At 64.4% G+C, this 17,643-nt stretch overlaps 2 protein-coding genes across 2 annotated transcripts; both read left to right on the forward strand.

The window, feature by feature from the left end:
- Position 1: 1 nt before the first annotated feature.
- On the forward strand, positions 2–9,462 carry CHLRE_14g621000v5 (uncharacterized protein). Its single transcript, XM_043070180.1, has 19 exons — positions 2–410; positions 877–978; positions 1,625–1,774; positions 2,240–2,299; positions 2,787–2,864; positions 3,398–3,502; positions 3,773–3,871; positions 4,188–4,282; positions 4,640–4,745; positions 5,012–5,200; positions 5,481–5,573; positions 5,886–5,941; positions 6,251–6,352; positions 6,732–6,798; positions 7,063–7,152; positions 7,422–7,489; positions 7,655–7,828; positions 8,135–8,234; positions 8,626–9,462. The coding sequence occupies exons 1-19, from the start codon at positions 162–164 to the stop codon at positions 9,148–9,150; spliced, it is 2,508 nt and encodes an 835-aa protein (XP_042916853.1). The 5' UTR covers positions 2–161; the 3' UTR covers positions 9,151–9,462.
- A 139-nt stretch (positions 9,463–9,601) lies between these two features.
- CHLRE_14g621050v5 (uncharacterized protein) lies at positions 9,602–17,492 on the forward strand. The gene is made up of 7 exons (XM_001689803.2): positions 9,602–9,768; positions 10,530–10,625; positions 10,857–10,906; positions 11,043–11,151; positions 11,421–11,494; positions 11,656–14,002; positions 14,275–17,492. Exons 2-7 carry the CDS (start codon positions 10,578–10,580, stop codon positions 15,310–15,312), a joined length of 3,666 nt encoding a protein of 1,221 aa, XP_001689855.2. The 5' UTR covers positions 9,602–9,768; positions 10,530–10,577; the 3' UTR covers positions 15,313–17,492.
- Positions 17,493–17,643: the final 151 nt, after the last annotated feature.

Below are 17,643 nucleotides of genomic sequence, written 5' to 3' on the forward strand. Positions count from 1 at the left end.
GGTCTTCGGATATATCTTTACGGGTTCTGTCTGTGTTGCCAAACTGTTCTACGACTAGGTCGTTTGACGCCCAGGCTGCCAGCCTGGGGCCAGACTGTGCCCCAACTTAACTCTATAGTTACCACATTCCCATTGGGAACTAGAGACACAGCAAAGGAGCCATGAGCGATCCAAAGGGGCAACTCCCGCGCACGACGCGCGTGAAGAACAAGCAGCCTGCAGACAAGCAGATCACTGCGGAGCAGCTTCTTCGCGAGGCTAAGGAAATCCAGCTTGAGGATGACTACAAGGCACCCAAGCAGATTATCACGGACCCGGAGGAGCTCGCCGAGTACCGTTTGTCTAAGCGCAAGCAGTTTGAGGATCTTGTGCGCCGTGTGGGACGCTTCAATGGCGGTGTCTGGGTCAAGGTAAGAAAGCCGCCGATGCGGTCCCGAAATGTGGTCTTCCCGGGCCGAAGAGGGCCTGCGATAGCTTGCTAGTCCATGCTACGGCATGAGAGGTGGCTCCAGCATATGGCATGCAACGAAAATGCGAGTCAAAGACCAGTTTGCGAGACATCCAGCCGCGCACAGCACCCCCACTGCCACACCAGCGCGTGGTGGGTTGACCAGGTCCCGCGTTTCCCTCGCTGCGCCCCGCCGGTGCATGGCACGACGGCAAAGGAGGGCACACCTGCAACCTTGCTGTGCGCTTGCATCCCGGCCGGACAGCTGAGCCATGCGCCGTTCCTTAGCACGGTCTCCTCACAACCTACCCCGCCGCTGTTTCTGCAACGCTGTGGGACCCTGCTGCCTGACCCTCCCCAGCACCCCCAACAACAACCCCTCCACCCGCCCCACCTTTGCCTACACCTCCCACTCACCTGACACACAGTACGCGACATGGGAGGAGCAGCAGAAGGACTTCCGGCGGGCGCGCTCGGTGTGGGAGCGATGCCTGGCCATCGAGTACCGCAACGTCAGCATGTGGCTAAAGGTGCGTGAGGGCGTGTGTGCGCCTGTGTTAGAGCGACAGCACAAGGGAAGGAAACAAATATGCACGCGTGTGCGTTTGTGGATTAGAAAAGCACGCGGGGAAAGGGTGCGTGTATGTGTGTGCAGAACGGTATGGGGTTGTGCCGGCGGGGCTCGGGGCTGGAGCAGGGGACTGCAAGGTACGAAGGCACCAGGCGGGCGAGGCATGGGACGGAGTGGGGTGATGGGGCAAGCTGTCGGCAACTCCGGGTGGAGCGAGGAACTGACGGCAGCAGCAGATGGGGCTGCAGCGGCCGTTGCTGCGGCCGTTGCCGCTGGTGTGGAAGGACTGTGTGTCTGGCATGGTAGCGGTTGGACTGAGGCCTGCGGTCGGAGGTGTGGCGAGCGATGTGGAATGGGAGGACGGAATGGGTGCTGGGGAATCGGGGCGCAGTACGCAGCGTGCGGCCAACCTGCCGCCGTGCCGGACGGAGGGTGCGAGGCCGGGCGGAGGACGGGTGGTGGTGGTGGTGCTTCGTGGTGGCCGCGGCCAGCACGGCGCCCGTACTCGTTTCAACACAAAACGCCTCTCCTCCTCACCACACCCCCACCACCACTAACAACGCCATCACCCACACCCACATCCTCGCCACCACTACCTCATACAGTACGCGGAGATGGAGATGCGGCACCGCTTCGTGAACCATGCGCGCAACGTGTGGGACCGCGCGGTGAGCCTGCTGCCGCGCATTGATCAGCTGTGGTACAAGTACATCCACATGGAGGAGATGCTGGGCAACGTGGCGGGCGCGCGGCAGGTGAGGGCGTGTTGTTTCCGGGTTGGGGGTGGGGGTAAGTCAGTCCATTCCCAACTGAACCAAGACCCACCGGGGGGTGGGTGGGGCGGGGGTTGGCTTACAGCATTTCCAAGCATAGGAAACCAAAGACACGCGGGGCCACGGGGCTAGCCGTCCTCGATAGATGATGTGCGTAACGCACACGGTTTTGATGCTGACGTCCCAAAGAGGTGCCGGGGGCTGCCGATGGGCTTGTGTATACGGTGGTCAAGCAGGGCTGGGGCATGGAGGGTTGCGGGCGCGCTGTGTGTGTGAACAGAGTGTGTACGCCAGTGGTCATGCCGGTGTGGTGCCCATTCGCGGCGGGTGGGTGGGTGGTTTACGGTTGGCGAGCGGGGTTGGGGTGCCCCTTCTGGCCGCTGGCCTGGCCGCCACATCCCATGAGACACGCGTTTGCCTGGCGCCCGGCCGCCTGCGGCCCCGCAGGTGTTTGAGCGCTGGATGCGCTTCGAGCCCGACCACACCGGCTGGATGGCGTACATCAAGGTGCGGGAGGTTTGGGGTTTGGGGTGGTTTGGTGTAGATACGAGCCCGCAAGTACACCGTGCCCAATGCAAAAGAGCGAGGGGGACAGCGTGGTCTGTGGGGTTAGCCGTTCGCATGAAGGACGGATCTAATCACAACGGGGAGGGAAGCGTTGAAGCGTATGAAGGAAAGCGGTGGCTGGAACCGCCCCCTGTAAGCTCGAGTGAGGAGACCCTGCTCAAATTCGTGGTTGAGGGTGGGGTGTTCGTGCGAGGGGTACGCCGTTTTGCCAAGGGAAACCCGCGCTAACCCAGGGGGGTAGGACACGCATGCGCCTGTGGGATTGGACGGCCGACATGGTCGGCATGTGCGTGTGGCTGTCTTCGGCCCCTCCTTCGCCCGAACATCCCTTCTACCCCTCTTCCCTCCACACACCACACCCACACGCGTCCACTATCCTCTCTGAACACAGTTCACCTGCCTCTCCCCTTGTGCTTGTGCGCCGCAGTTTGAGCTGCGCTACAACGAGGTGGACCGGGCGCGCGCCATCTTCGAGCGCTACATCCAGATCCTGCCCACTGTCAAGGTGGGGTGTGGGGGCGGGGTGGCGTTGGGTTGGGGGGAAAGGGATGGTGGGATGGGCCGGTGGATGCACGGGCGGCTGGGCGGGCGGGTGAATGGGTGGGTGGGCGATTGGATGGATGGGTTGCTGGGGTGACCTGCGACAAGGGGAGTGTGGAGGGTTGGGGCTGGAGCCGGTGTTGGGGCGTGGTAGGTGGCGGGGGCGTGGCCAGGTGGCGTTGGCGCCAGTGCCATGGACGGGATGCTGGTGGGGCTACGGCCGCAGGGACCCTACATGTACAACCGGTACCTCCCACCACACCTTGCCCCGCCGGCGGCTGAACTCCACACGGCCGCTCTGCGGTGCCGCTGCCCTGCCACTCCCCCGTCCTGGCGTTCCGGTTCGGCCAACCACAGTGCCTGTTGCATCACCGCAATCGTCCTAACTTGCCACGCATTGAACCCCTCCGCGCCCTGGCTACAACTCCGCTACAATGTGCCTGGCTGCAATTTCTCTTCTTCTTAAGTAATCATGAATGTAACCCTCGCGTTCCCCAGGCCTGGGTGCGCTACGCCAAGTTCGAGATGCAGAATGGCGAGGTGGGCCTGGCGCGCCGCTGCTACGAGCGAGCAGTGGACGAGCTGGGAGAGGACGCACAGACGGTGAGGCTGCGGGGGCCGCGGGGGCTGGCGGGCGGGGCGCCAGGCATCGGGTGAGATGCAGCAGGCGGCTCGCGGGTGTGGTGAGCACGCCGCAAGACGTCGCACGCCTTGCATTGGCGGGGGGGGGGGGGCGTGCGCATTCCGTTTCGCTCCCACATGCCACTCCCTCCAGCCCCCGACTCCAGTCAAAAGCCCTGCACCTATGGCCCCAACCGCCCCTGGTTTCTTTGGGATTTGGTCAAACTATCCTCTGTCCCCACACACGCGCAGGAGGAGTTTTTCATCAAGTTCGCTGAGTTCGAGGAGAAGGCGCGTGAGGTGGAGCGGGCCCGCGCCATCTACCGCTACGCCCTGGACCACATCCCCAAGGTGTGTTTGTGTGTGTGGGGGGGGGGACTGCGGGCCGTGCGGCCGTAGCAAGTGGCCATCGCAGTGGCCAATAGCATTTGCCCCCCGCAGCAGCGCGTGTGTGTGCAGGGGTGCCGGAGGGGCCGGGGCTGGCGGGCGGGTGTGGTGGGCGGGCGCTTCCTCGATTACCTTCCTCTACTTGCGGCGACTTGCGGCGCGCCGCACTCAGCAGCGGCGCGGGTGCTGCCTGTCGCGCACGCACAGCCCACACCATGCCAGGATGTGCTCTCGCTCTCATGTGCACACACACACACACACACACACATGTTTGCCGCAGGCCTCCGCGCCCAGCCTGTACCAGCGCTTCGTGGCGTTTGAGAAGCAGCACGGCGACCGCGAGGGCATTGAGCAGGTGGTGGTCAGCAAGCGCAGGTGAGGGGGCGGGTGAGGGGGCGGGTGAGGGTGCTGGTGAGGGGGCGGGTGGGGGCGGGTGAGGGGGCGGGTGGGGGCGGGTGAGGGGGCTGGTGGGGCGGGTGAGGGGGTGGGAGCCATGAGGCGCGGCTGGCGCAGGGTGCCAAGAGGGGTTCACTGAGGAGCGGCTGGGGGGGGGGCGCGAGGGACAGGGCCAATGGCGGAGCCGGGGACGTGGGCATGGGTGTGAAGGCCCAGGCGGTTGGGAAGGGCAGGTGGTTTTGAAGTCGGGTCGATCGAACACTCGTTTCCCTTACCGTGTTAGCACGCTCTCGCCCACACTTTCGGTTGTTCCACACGTACCGTACACCCGCACAGGTTCCAGTACGAGGAGGACATCGCCAAGTCGCCGTACAACTACGACACCTGGTTTGACTACATCAAGCTGGAGGAGGGCACCGGGGACATCGAGCGCACGCGCGAGGTGGGCGGGTGCGGGTTTGTTGAAGGGGTCAAGCCACACGCAAAGTTGAGGTTAGAGGTGTGTGTGTATGTGCGTGTGCTCGTTTGTGCCTTTGTGCGTTTGTGCGTGTGTGCGTGTGGACATCGACGACTACCAAAATGGAGCTTTGCGTGTGCAGCGCCGACCCCTCCCTCCCACCCGCCCTCCCAGCCACCCTTCCAACCACCCTACCAACCACCCGACCAACCACCCCGTCGCCACCCACCGCCCTCCGCCCTCCCCACCAGGTGTACGAGCGCGCGGTGGCGCAGCTTCCGCCCAGCTCCGCGGAGAAGCGCTTCTGGCGGCGCTACATCTACCTATGGGTCAAGTACGCGCTGTTCGAGGAGCTGGACTGCGCCGACCCCGACCGCACCCGCGACGTGTACCGCGCCGTGCTGGACCTCATCCCGCACCGCCAGTTCACATTCGCCAAGGTGCGGCGAGAGGCGCGTGCGTGCATGCGTGCGTGCGTGCGTGCGTGTCCCGTGTGGTAGGGAGCAGCCGCGGGGGCCGGGCACGATGGTGTCCAGGCTGGAGCGTGTGTTGGAGGCTGATGCAGACGCGCTGTGGAGCGGCCACGCGGGCCTGCCTTCTCCGTGCCTTGGTCCATGCGCACCCACGCACGCATCTACAAAGCCGCACCCGCAGCCCGTAAAACCACGTGTGTTTACGCGGCTGTTTTCTTCCCCCCTCCACCTTTCCACCCCCATCCAGATCTGGATCATGGCTGCCAAGTTTGAGATCCGGCAGCGCAACGTGGAGGGCTGCCGCAAGCTGCTGGGCCGCGCGCTGGGGCTGTGCCCCAAGGTGCGTGGTGCGGCCTGGTGACAGGGGCAGCAGCGAGAAAGGCGGGCAGGGACACGGGCATAAGGGAGACGGCATGCGCCTCAGAGAGCCGCGACACGTGCTCTGCTTGGCACGTGGGCGATGGTGGGCCCGGGGTGCGGCATCCAGTGACGCGCGGCCGTGCCAGCCCTCCTCATGGCTGAGTGGCTGGCCAACACCGAACTCTGAACAGCAACTCCAAGCACTCCCAAAATGAGCTGTTTTCATGGTCCTTGTTGCCCCCCATTATCTGACTGTCCTTATCGTCCTCACATCCCAACCAACCAACCGCAGGAGAAGCTGTTCAAGGCCTACATCGAGTTGGAGCTGACCATGGGCAACGTGGACAGGTGCGCGCGAGGCAGGAGCGAGGCAGGAGCGAGGCAGGAGCGGCCGGCCGGCAGGGTTGCATGGCAGCGGGCGGAAGCAAGGCGGGGCTGGCTTGCGGCGAGCGGGGTCATGGACCCGGACCCGGACCAGGGCCCGTTCAAGGCACGCACTAACTGTAGCAATTTTCCAATCCGGCCCGACGGCAAGCGGGTTGAACCCCGGTTTACCCTGCGCACCGTACACCCGCACACCCGCCTCCCCCCCCACAGCTTGCACCCCCCCCCTTACACACACACACTCTTGCACCACCCACGCACGCACACGCACAGGGTTCGCAAGCTGTACGAGAAGTACCTGGAGTGGCGGCCCAGCAACGTGGGCGCCTGGGTTCGCTTCGCAGACCTGGAACGCCAGCTGGGCGAGACCGGCAGGTGGGGGCGGCGGCTGGAAGAGTGGGGTCGGGCTGGTGGGGTAGGGGCGGCGGGCTGGTTTGGTGGGGGCGGTTGTCCGGTTGGTGGGGGCGGTTGGTGGGGGCGGGGCGAGCTTGGGTGGTGGCGGCTGGAGGAATAAGGTTGCTGTGGGGAGGTGCCATTGGGAGCGAGGCGCTTACGCCCGCTGGGGTGCCGGCTGTGCATCCGCAGCAGCAACATTTGCATGAGCCGGTTCCGAGTGCCCTGCGCGCAACGTATTCTGCACTCTGCCGCGCTCTTAGGGCCGCCTGTCCTCGTGTATCTGCATTCTGCCGCGCTCTGATGGCCGCCTGTGCTCCTGTACCTGTACATCCTGTACCACGCCTACACCCGCGCACAGGGCCCGGGCGCTGTATGAGCTGGCCATTGGGCAGCCGCTGCTGGACATGCCGGAGGCGCTGTGGAAGGTGGGGAGCGGGGAAGGCAGGAGGGAGGCAGGCAGAGGAGGGAGGGAGAGAAGGGAGGCAGAGGAGGGAGGGGGACGAGGCACGGGGAGGGTCAGGCGGAGGAAGGAGCTGCAGGGTGGGGTGGGGTGGGGTGGGGAGTGCTTGGATTGCTAGGTTGCTAGTGCCGTTCTGCAGCCTCAGGCACGGGTCGGGCATTGTTGTGAGTCGGCCCAGCTGGAGTCACTGATTTGCTGCCCGAGTCCGCGTCCACCCTGACGCCCACAGTCGTACATTGACTTTGAGATCGCGGCGGGCGAGCGCGAGCGGGTGCGGGTGCTGTACACGCGATTGCTGGACCGGACCAAGCACGTCAAGGTGAGGCGTGGGCACACGCGGGGCGGGGGGAGGGGCAGGCGGCTGCGGGCTCTGCGGATGCGTGTGCAGCGTTTGCAGCGCGGATTCGGGAAAGGGCGTTGTCCCTTTCCGTGAGGGCACGCGTCCAATGGATGTGCTGTAGCCAATAACTGGGCATGAGGATGCGCGTGCGTTGCGCACCGTGCCACCCACCCCACCCACTGCATTGGCCTGGTGTGTGGCACATGTGCCCCCCCCCACACACACCGCCGCTGCCCGCGACTGCGCAGGTGTGGCTATCGTTTGCGCGCTTCGAGGCGACACCCATGCCCGCTGAGGGCGCGGAAGGCGAGGACGGGTGAGTACAGGCCACTGGCATACAACTCTCCCCCGAAACCCCCGCAAACAAGACTCGCCCACACACACTCCGCCGTTGCCCGCATGCTGTGTCTCTGCATCAGCCATCCCGCAACGCTCTTCTCCTTCCCCACGCTCCTTCCTCACGCCCCTTCCCTACGAGCAGGCAGCCCGCGGAGCCCGCGGAGGGCCCCGAGTCCGCGCCCGCCCGCGCCGCCCGCGCCCGCTCTGTGTACGACCGCGCCTTCACCACCCTGCGCGACGTGTCGCCCGACTCCAAGGAGGAGGCGGTGCTGCTGCTGGAGGCCTGGAGGGACTTCGAGCGGGAGCAGGCGTGGAGGTGAGCGGGTTTTGGCACGGCGGCAGCGCCCAGCCAGGGCAGCGGGAGCGCGGGGCGCGGAAGTCAGGGAGGTGCGGGGCAGCGTGTAGGAGAATGTGAGAGGCATGGGTTGCGGGGAGGGACACGAGCGTGCTGTTCAAGGACCACCGAGAGGCGGGGAAAGCGGCGGCTCTTATCCCACCCCACTGAAATCCTTGTGTTCCGACCACGTCTGACCCCCTCCCAAGATAAACATTGCCTGAGCTAATCATGAATGTACTCCCCCCCCTGTAACCCTCGCGCCCCCTCCTCTCGCCTGCCGAGCAGCTCGGAGGCGGACCGGGCGGCGCGTGTGTCGGAGGTGGAGAAGAAGATGCCGCGCCGCGTGAAGCGCAAGCGGCCCGTCACCACCGAGGACGGACATGAGGTGGGTGCGGCTCAGGGAAGAGAGGGGTCACCCGGGGCCCGTGTAGGGGCCGTAGGGGTACTGGCTGGAGTGCCCCCCTGACTCGTCAGCTGCCACCGTCGCCAAAGCGCCGTCTGCCTAGCTGTGTGCTCAAGTCGCTGCGCCAGTCCTCACGCCGCAACCCGCCCACCCCCCTTCCATTAACGTTAACCCCCTTCCATTCACCGAAGCACCGCGCCCCTACTTGTCCTCTCCCTAAATTACGCAACCCCGCCCCCCATAAAACTACCCCCATCCTCGATGCTCGTACCCTGTTTACGCTGCCTTAACCCCGCAACCGCCACCCCGAACCCCTCCGTGCATCCTGTACCGCTTTCCTAAGCATCCTTGCAACCCCCTTTACCCGCACCAGGTGGGCCAGGAGGAGTACTACGACTACATCTTCCCAGAGGAGGGCGCGGCGGCGCCGGGGCTCAAGCTGCTGGAGGCCGCCTACCGCTGGAAGCGCCAGCGCCAGGGCGCGGCGCCCGGCGAGGAGCCGCAGGCGCAGCAGGGGAGAGGGGGCGCCGGCGAGGAGGCGCCCTCGGCGTCGGATGCGGCGCAGGCGTTTGCGGCGGCGGCCATGTCGCGGTTCGCGGGCGCGGGCGAGAAGTCTGGGAGCGAGGAGCCGCGGCAGGAGGAGGAGCAGGAGCAGGATGGGCGGCCGGCACGCGGCGGGCGGCGGGGCGACGAGGAGGGCGACGAGGTGGAGGAGGGACGGGCGCGCGGCCGCGAGGGTGGCGATGAGGAGGAGAAGCAGGAGGAGGGCGTGCGGGCGGGTGAGGTGGAGGAGGGGCGGCCGGGGAGGGGGCACGGCTCACAAGCCGGGGAAGCAGGTGTTGAGGGCGAGGGGCCAGGAGCTGCTGGCGGCGAGGCGATGGCGGGGGAGGACTCCTAGCGTCAGAGATGCCGCTAGTGTGGTAGGCTACACAGGAAGGTGGCAAGATAGGATGCGTTGACGGATGCTGCATGGGTCGGGTGCAGACCTCGGGCATGTGAGTGAAGCAGCAGTGGTGTGTGTACTACTGTCCGCGGGCTGTTCACGTCAGTTCATGCTTAGCAGGACCTCTGTTTGTTTGCTCGTCTACGGGTGGTTATGCTCGCTCAGTTGCCAGGCACGGTCGCTGGGGGCGCGCGGAAAATATCTGGTCATAGCGCTTTCCAGCGAGAGCGCGGTTTTTAGGCCTTTACCTGTCAAATCGCATAACTACGTTTGCCTACAGATGTAGCCATGGCAGCGCGAGCGCACAAAGGGCCCCAGGGCGACGCTTTCCTATCGTAGGTCAAAACTCTGCCGGATTTCGACAAGTCCACCCACGCACATACCCCAGCAGTACGCATATTTGAGCCATTATCAAGCATACCAATTCGCACAGCACCAAGCATACATAGACTACTGCGCAACCTGTGTCGGCACAACTTCTGGCATCCTCAGATTGATGAGCTTGAACTGAGGACGTCAGATTAAGGGCGTTTCCTTGGCGAGTGCGGCTTCTGGGGCCCTGGAGGACACCAGGTGAGACGCGCGACGGCCGTTGACAGTGTGCATCCAGCGTATGCTGGACGCGCTCGTCGCCATAGAGGCTTCTGAAATAAGCGATACACTATATCTGCCACTGCCTGCTTGTGGCCCTGGTGTGGAACGCGTTTTGGTGCGTTGAAGCTGGCGCAAAGGCGCAGAGAGCACGCGCGCAGCTGTCTAAGGTGCCATGACGATGTCTGGTGGACTGAGGGCTCATTACGTAGCGCCATACATTTGCATACGCTTGCCAACGAACGCAAGTTGACCTCCCTTGCATGACTTCGCGCACGGCTTCTGAGCGATCTGAGTCCTGGGCCACAGAGGGGCACCAATAGACATAGCAGTCTTCTATTCACGCAATGATCGTTGCGCGACGAAAATGTTCTGTTTGTCTTGTCTGTTGTCGGGCGCCCAGCTCACCGCCCAGCACCATATGGTCACTGTATCTTAAGGTATACGTACACTCAGTATCAGCTCCCGGGCCGTCTCCTGGTCTCGGAGCTCGTTTCGTCACCGCCGAGTTCCGGGGGCCGCCCGAGCTTCGACGAACGGTCCTTCGCTGGCGTTTAACTCTTTACAAGAGCTTTTGCCCAGGGATAATCTACACGTCGAAGAAACTGCTTTGCCTTTGCTACAGTGTGTCGCTTACGGCAGTGCAGCCCGAGTTCGAGTAGAACATGTCCGCTGCGTGCACATGGTCTCTGCGCACAGGTTTCGACTATGGCTGCCCTCGCCCTGGCCGTTTGCTTTCGCAGACGCCATTCCTAGCAAGCTGCTGAAGTGGATCCAAACGCCGGATCAAGATGCGATACAAGTACGATGACCAAGGGCAGGGCCCCTGGACTGCAGAGGTGCGATGCCGCGTGTGTGTTTATACGGTTCGGTGCAGGGGCCTTGCAGGCGCCTTGCAAACGGCTTGGGAAAGGCTCAGAAATTCTAGGGGCATGCAGATATGCGTGCAGACTGTCCAAGGATACATTTGTAGGAGGGTTGCTGCTTGCACACAGTGCATGCTGGCCCACTTGGGCGAATCTCAGGAGGGGACCGAACCACACGATTACTACCAACCTGATGTTCTGCAGGAGGATGCGGTCCTCAAAAGCCTGATTGCTCAGAGGGGGCCACGGCAATGGTGAGCGGCTGAGGCATTTGCAGAAACTACAAATACGCCTGAAGAGTGTTGATGGAACGCGGGCCGCCATGACTTGGATTACATCGCTTTTCCCGTCGCACATTCTCAGCTGGCAACTTCGGAATATGCATCACAGGACGCGCATAGCGGAAAACATTCCCGGCCGCTCCGGCAAGAGCTGCCGGCTGCGGTGGTTGAACCAGCTAAGCCCAGCGCTCAAGACGAGTCCGTGGGAGCCACAGGAGGTGGGAAGGGGCGAGTGGCACAGGCGTGGGTGAGGCAAGGCGGCGTACGCATTGCAGTGTGGGGTTTAGGCCTGGCAAGTAGAGGAAGCCGGTGTGCGCCAGTACTTGGGTCCCACTGCAGCCTTACGGTACCTGTGCGCCGCTTTCGACTGGGTGTGATCACGATTGGTACCTTTGCACAACGTCACGCACGCATGCGTGTGTGCATGTGCTTATGCCGCCTGTGCGAAACGCGACCTGAACGGCCCTACGCGCGCACACCTCCGCAGGACGCGGTAATCCTGTGGGCGCACCTCCACTACCGCAACAGGTGGTGTGAAATCGCCAAGCACCTGCCGGGCAGGTGAGCGGGGCCGTGTGCGTGGTTAGTTGCTGGCTGCTGCCTAGTGCCGCCCAGCAAGCTGGCATCGCCACAGCAGCAGTGCCGACCAGCGCTTTTGCCAGTTTTGCCTGGTTGAGCTGTATCAATATCTAAACGCTTGCATTTCAATCGCGCAATTGCAGGACGGACAACCACATTAAGAACCGCTGGAACTGCACCCTGAAAAAGCGCTTACCATCGGTGCTGGACCTCCTGCGGGGAGTAGGAGGCGGAGCCGGAGGCGGCAGCAGCCGCTGCGGCCGCCGCAAGGGGGGCGCAGCGGCGGCAGCAGCCGCCGACGGCTTACAGGTCAAAAGGGAGGCGGACGACGGCGCTGACGGTGCAGGCAGCGGCCTCGGCGAGACTCAGGCTGAGGCTGAGGACGGCGGCCCCGATGGCGGGGAGGCGGACGCCGCCGGGGGTGCCCAGGAAGAGGCAGGAGCGGCAGCGGTGGCGGCGGCAAAGGCGGCGGCGCAACTCCCTGTGACGGTGGAGCGCATCTACACGGCGCTGCTGCAGGCGACAGGGGCGTCGGGCGCCGGCATCTACAGCCGCCAGCACCACGCTGGGGGACACCGGGGCCTGGGCCGAGCGCAGCCGGTGCTGCCGCCGCCGTCGTCGCTACAGCCACCGCAGCCGCACGGCACCGATGGCGTGGAGCCTGTGGGCGCGGACGGGCACCTGGCTGCCTCTGATGACGTCGACGGAGGCGGCGGCGGTGGCGGCGGCGGCGGCGGCCAATTTGGCGGCGTGGTTGGCGGTGGCGGTGCCGCAGGCGGCGGCGGCGGTGCCAGCGGCGGCGAGGACGGCTACGGCCCGGAGGGCTGCAACAACGATGGCGACGTGGAGGATCGCCTGAGCATCGCAGACCTGTTTGCGTTATCTGCCATACCCATCCCGCCGGCCCGCGTGGCGGAGGCGGCCGCCGCCGCGGCGGCGGAGGCGGCGGGCCTGCGGTTCACGTCGATGGGCCCCGCCTGCCCGTCCGGCCAGTCGCCGCCGCGGCGCGTGGGCCGGCCGCGGGGCAGCCGGCGCAGCTCGGGCTCCAAGCGGCCGCGAGGGGAGGCGCCCGAGAGTGATGGTGGCGACGATGATCAGGGCGGCCGCCGCGGGAACAGCGAAGGCGGTGGCGGTAACTGGAATGGTGGCGGCGGAAGCCGCGGCCATGGTGGGAGCGGCAGAAGTGGCGGTCATGACGGCGAAGGCGGCGGCTGCGTCAGCGGGGGGACAGATGAGTCGGATCAGGCCTCGGAGGCTGCCGCGGCCCTAGAATACCTGGCGCGGGCGGCTGCTGTGGCAGAAGATGTGAAGCCGCTGTCTTCGCAGCACCTACAGCTACAGCCGCCGCAGCAGCAGCACATTGCATTGCGAAGGCTCAGCAACGAGGGTGCTGGCGGCACCAGCGACGATGGTGCAGGCACTGCTGGCCATGATGACATGCGCCGTGTAGGCAGCGGCGTGGGCTGGGTTTCAGGTGTAAGTGCAGGCGGCGGCTGCAGGGACCAACGCGTGCTGCTGGTGGCGGCGAATGCCGCAGCGGTGAATGATGGCATTGGCGGCGTTTCCAGGGGCGCGGACGGCGCGGGTGGCCGCTGGCGGCAGCAGCCATTGGCAGGGTTTGCACTCGGTTTGAAGGAGGAGGATCAGAAGCCGTCAGTGGCTCAGCTCTTGCTAGCGGCAAGCGGGGCTTGTGGCGGCGGCGGCGGCGGCGCGCATGCAGGGCAGCAGGGCGTCGAGGCCGAGCTGCTGGTGCGGCTGCAGCGGGCGTTGGCGGCCGGCGCTCAGGCGCGGGGGCTGCAGGCGTCGTCGGAGGCGGGCGCGAGCGCGGGCTCGGGCCAGGAGCAGCACGCGCACGGGCAACAGGGGCAGGGGCGCGAGGGGGCGGGTGCCGCACTGGATGGCGACTCCTTGGCGATGACCTACGGAGGAGCAGCTGGCGGCGGTGGCGCCGCCGCAGGTGGAGGGGCAGGAGGCGTGCGGGGCTTGGCTGAGGTTCTGGTGCAGCGGCTGAGGCGGGAGCGGGAGCTTGGGTTGGAGGCGGCGGCGGCCGCCGCCGACGCGGGCGGGGGCTCCGGACTCGCAAGGCTGCGCGGGCCGGGGCCAGGCACTGGCGGAACGCCGCTGCCGCTGGGGCAAGAGGCGGGCGTTGAGGCGCGTGGCGGCCTGTTGCAGCCGACACGAAACTTCGCCGTCAGTGCGGCTGCTGCGGCGGCGGAGGCTGGCAGCCGCGTCGCCGACATGGATGCCAGCGGTGGGGGTGGCGAGCCCTTGCAGCCGCAGCGCGGGCGCAAGCTGCACCCTCACCCGCACCCACATCCGCACCCACACAACCAGACAGGGGCGCCGCAGGCCGCCGCGCCGCCGGCGCCGCCTCCCGAGCTGGCTGGGTCGCTGTTTCGGCTTGGGCGGACGTTGCGTGCGGCGATTGAGGAGGGCAACGACGTGGCGGCGATGGCCGTGGCGGCTGCGCTGGAGCAACTTGGCACGCTGGTGAGGGAGGGAAAGCACTAGGGCAGCCCTGGGGTACGCGGGGGCAGCCTGGGGCAGCGGGGGTGGGGGAAAACGGGGTTGAACTCACAGTAATGCTAGGAACCAGGGAAGATTGTAGGTTTCAGCATGGGGCTAAGGACTGAGAGTAGGACGATTGCCTGTACACACGCTTGTGCACGCATGCTTGCGAATGCGTCTGCAGCTTTTGAGCCATGCGGCGTTCTCTAACTATTTTCCATTTCGCGTTCCCTCCCGCCACGTCTGCCTCGCAGCTGGCGGCGCCGCCCCACTGCCAGTCGCAAGAGCTCGACCTAACCGGCGGCGGCGTAGCGACGGGCGGCTGGCACCAGCCGCAGCACCCTAACGATGTGGATGCGAATGCGGATGCCGACATGGATGACGTATACCACGAGGACGGCGAGCTACTGCCGCTGCGCATGCTGGGCCGCGCCGCCGGCGTGGATGCTGCTACAGCCGGCCGCGCCGGCCTTGGTGTCGGTCTGGGTGTCGGTGCTACTGCCGCTGGCGCCTTTCGCGGCCACAGCCACCGTGACGAGTCCGTCGTGTACGGCATCAGCCAGGGGCGGGGGCAGAGAGATGCCGCCGCCCTACAGCAGGGCTTGCAGCAGCGGCACCACCTGCCGCCGCAGCAGCAGCAACAGCAGCAACATCAGCACCGGCAGCTTGTTCAGCTGTCACACGCGCTGGGCAAGGGAGGTGGTGGCGGCGGTGGCGCCCAGGCAGGTGTGGGCCGCGCGTCAACACTGCTGGCCACGGCCGAATGGGAGCCGCATCAGCAGCAGCAGGAGATGCGGCAGCAGCAGCGGCAGCAACAGCCACAGCAGCAGCGAGTGCAGCTAAAGCAGCAGCAGCAGCAGCGAGAGGACCTTGAGGATCGACACCAGCAACAGCAGCAAGAGCAGCTGCTGCTGCACTTGAGGCAACAGGCGCAGCAGCGGCACAGCGCTGCGTGGGCTTCACAACCGCCGGGCTCATTGGCACCCCGCGACCTGCAACAACTGCTTATGGTGCAGCAACAACAGCAACTGCAGCAGCAACACCAACAGCGACAGCAGCACGGGCAGCAGCAGCAGTCGCTGCGCGTTGCGCGTCTGATGGTGCCACTCGCGTCGGATGGCGGAGGCCTGGGCATGGCGGCTGGCGCGCTGAGCGGCGCGGGCCCGGGCGCCGGCACAGGCACAGGCACGGGCACCGGCACGGGTGCAGGTGCGGGCGGCATTGGTGTAAGCCTGTCAGGCCTGGACCCGCAAGTCTTGCGTCAGTTGCTGCTTCTGCACTCGCGGAGCTAAGAGGACTGCAATGTTCACAGCGCTGCGTACGCCGCTCGCGCTCCAAGCCATTGCCAGGCTGTGCATCGCCGCGGAACTCATGAATCTGTGTGTGGGTGTGTGTGCAGAATGCTGTGTTGAGGTGCCGTCCTGGGCGGGCCAGTCATCACGTCCTAAAAGTTTAATCCAATTTACAAATTCAATTCACTGCACATCACCCACATCCCAACCCTCGGCATTGGCAATGGCATCCACGTGCGGCACGCAGTACGAGTTGGTTGTGCAATATCACGTGGTCGAATGCGATGGCCATGCTGCATTCCAAGTGGTGTTGCTGGCCACATGGAAAGTATTCCATTCCCGCACTTTGATGATGGTGTGTTACAGGGTTGGGAGTGTGCGTCCCGGACCCATAACACGAACTGAGCCGCAAGGGCTCCTCGTCTCCACATTCCCACCCAAGCTTGGCAGGGCCGGCCGTCCGACGGGCTTGTGGCACGCGTCTGTCGCTTTGGTTTCAGGAGTTGAACGGTGTCCAAAACCTGGCAGCATTTGCACGTGCGTTAGGTGATTACGTGTGCGCTAAGGTGTTACTACGTATGTCGGTGAATGACCGACCAAGCTGTGAAGCGAGATTGGCTACTTGCGGGCATAACTGTGTACCATTCACATGGCGTCGTGTCTTCGAATACGGGGGGCGGGGGCGTTTAATGTGTCCGTTGGGTTGCATGCACAGAACTGGTGAAGCGTGGGCACACCGCTAAATGACAATGAGACCGTGGGGCACAGGTCGCGCAATGGCGTGGGGGCACTGCAAAGGACACGTGTTTCAGCAGGCAAGCGCCAAGCCTGCTGCAAGGCTTGGATGAGGGCCCGGGTGGCTTGAAGTTGGCTTGCACCTTTGTCTGGAGACTCTGGACAGGGCAGTGGTGTTGCCCTTCTCTGATCCTTCCTCGCAGCTGGCGCGTGGATTCGTGGTGCGGGTTATGGTGCCACAACAAAAAGCATGGCAGGCCCTCACCTGCCCCGGCCTGACCGGGTCTCGCGCGCATCAGCCCAGAGGCCGCGGCAGAGGTGTTGGTGTGATGTTGGGGAGGATTGCTGGCTGGGTGTTTCCAACCTTGGTTGAGGCTATACAACAGAACCGGTGGATGGACAGCAACGCATACATTTATGATGAAGTTTTGCACTCGTTGGGGGCACTTTCTTAATATCCGCTTCCATCATGTGCATGGATGGATGTGTGGGGTAAAAGCGGGGACAGGGACTGGGAGGCCCATCCTCGGGGACTTGAGGATCTAAGCGTACACCACGCTGCCAAAAAGGACGCATCAGTATCATTAAACGTTTGTGGGGTCAATCGCATGGTTTATCAAAGCCTAGAGATGGAGATGCACAAAGCTGCAAGCATAGTGTGGATGGTTTGGCAGTACGTACGTTCCAAAGTCGCTTACTCCTACGCCCCTAAATGTTAGCATAATGCCTGTGCGGTTGACATTTAGTGTTTGATTTTGAAATGTGGCCACATGGCACGGCCATGCTGAAGGACTTTGGACTCACTTTCAGACCGTCTCGATGGCGCCGGGCGTCGTGGCGTTCACGTGCGCGGCTCCCAGGACATGTGGGCGTTTACGGGTGCATAGGCTGCTAACCAGTTTGCATGTGGGCGATCGTCAGGGCGTAAAAATAAATACTGGCGCAAACCGCAAGTGCCACATGCATGTGAGTGTTTGGTAATTGGAGCCTGGCCCCTCTGTGGACTCAACAGTCGGAGACGGTTGCTGCTGATGGGTTGGTGGCGGTGTGTATGTCCACAGCAACCCTCGCGCATTACGCAAACGCACGCATGCATGCCTGCGCTGAGACTCGTTTTATTGGTGCCCGAAAGCGTGGAGGAGCCAGCGCGGGCCGCAGGAGTCAGCTGATTTAGTGCGGTGTATGGGAACGGCAACGGTGTCCGCAGCGACAACATTACATACGGTAGAGACATTCTTGGCATAGCACCGCACATACACCGCGCCGCATTCTTGGCGTAGACCGCACACCGCCACAAGTGGAGTGGCCGTGGAATTCGTGGGCAGGGGTCATTGATTGTTGAACGGTACTGAGTGGAAGGTCCCCCTTACGTTGGACTATATACCCTTACGTTGGACTGCACGGTCACCAGACGGTCACTGCCAGTGGTGTAAACAACACGCCTGCTAATCAAAGCCCCAGCTGCCACTTGAGCTGCCATAGGCTCCCACGGCGCCACCAACGGCCCGGGACGACTGAACCTCAGCTCGAGTAGCGACAGCGGCGTCTATCGGCGAATAAGCGAGCGACCGTTTGTTGGGCTGTGCGTGGGGCGCT

Source organism: Chlamydomonas reinhardtii, chromosome 14, assembly GCF_000002595.2.
Source record: "Chlamydomonas reinhardtii strain CC-503 cw92 mt+ chromosome 14, whole genome shotgun sequence".
Lineage (NCBI taxonomy): Eukaryota > Viridiplantae > Chlorophyta > Chlorophyceae > Chlamydomonadales > Chlamydomonadaceae > Chlamydomonas > Chlamydomonas reinhardtii.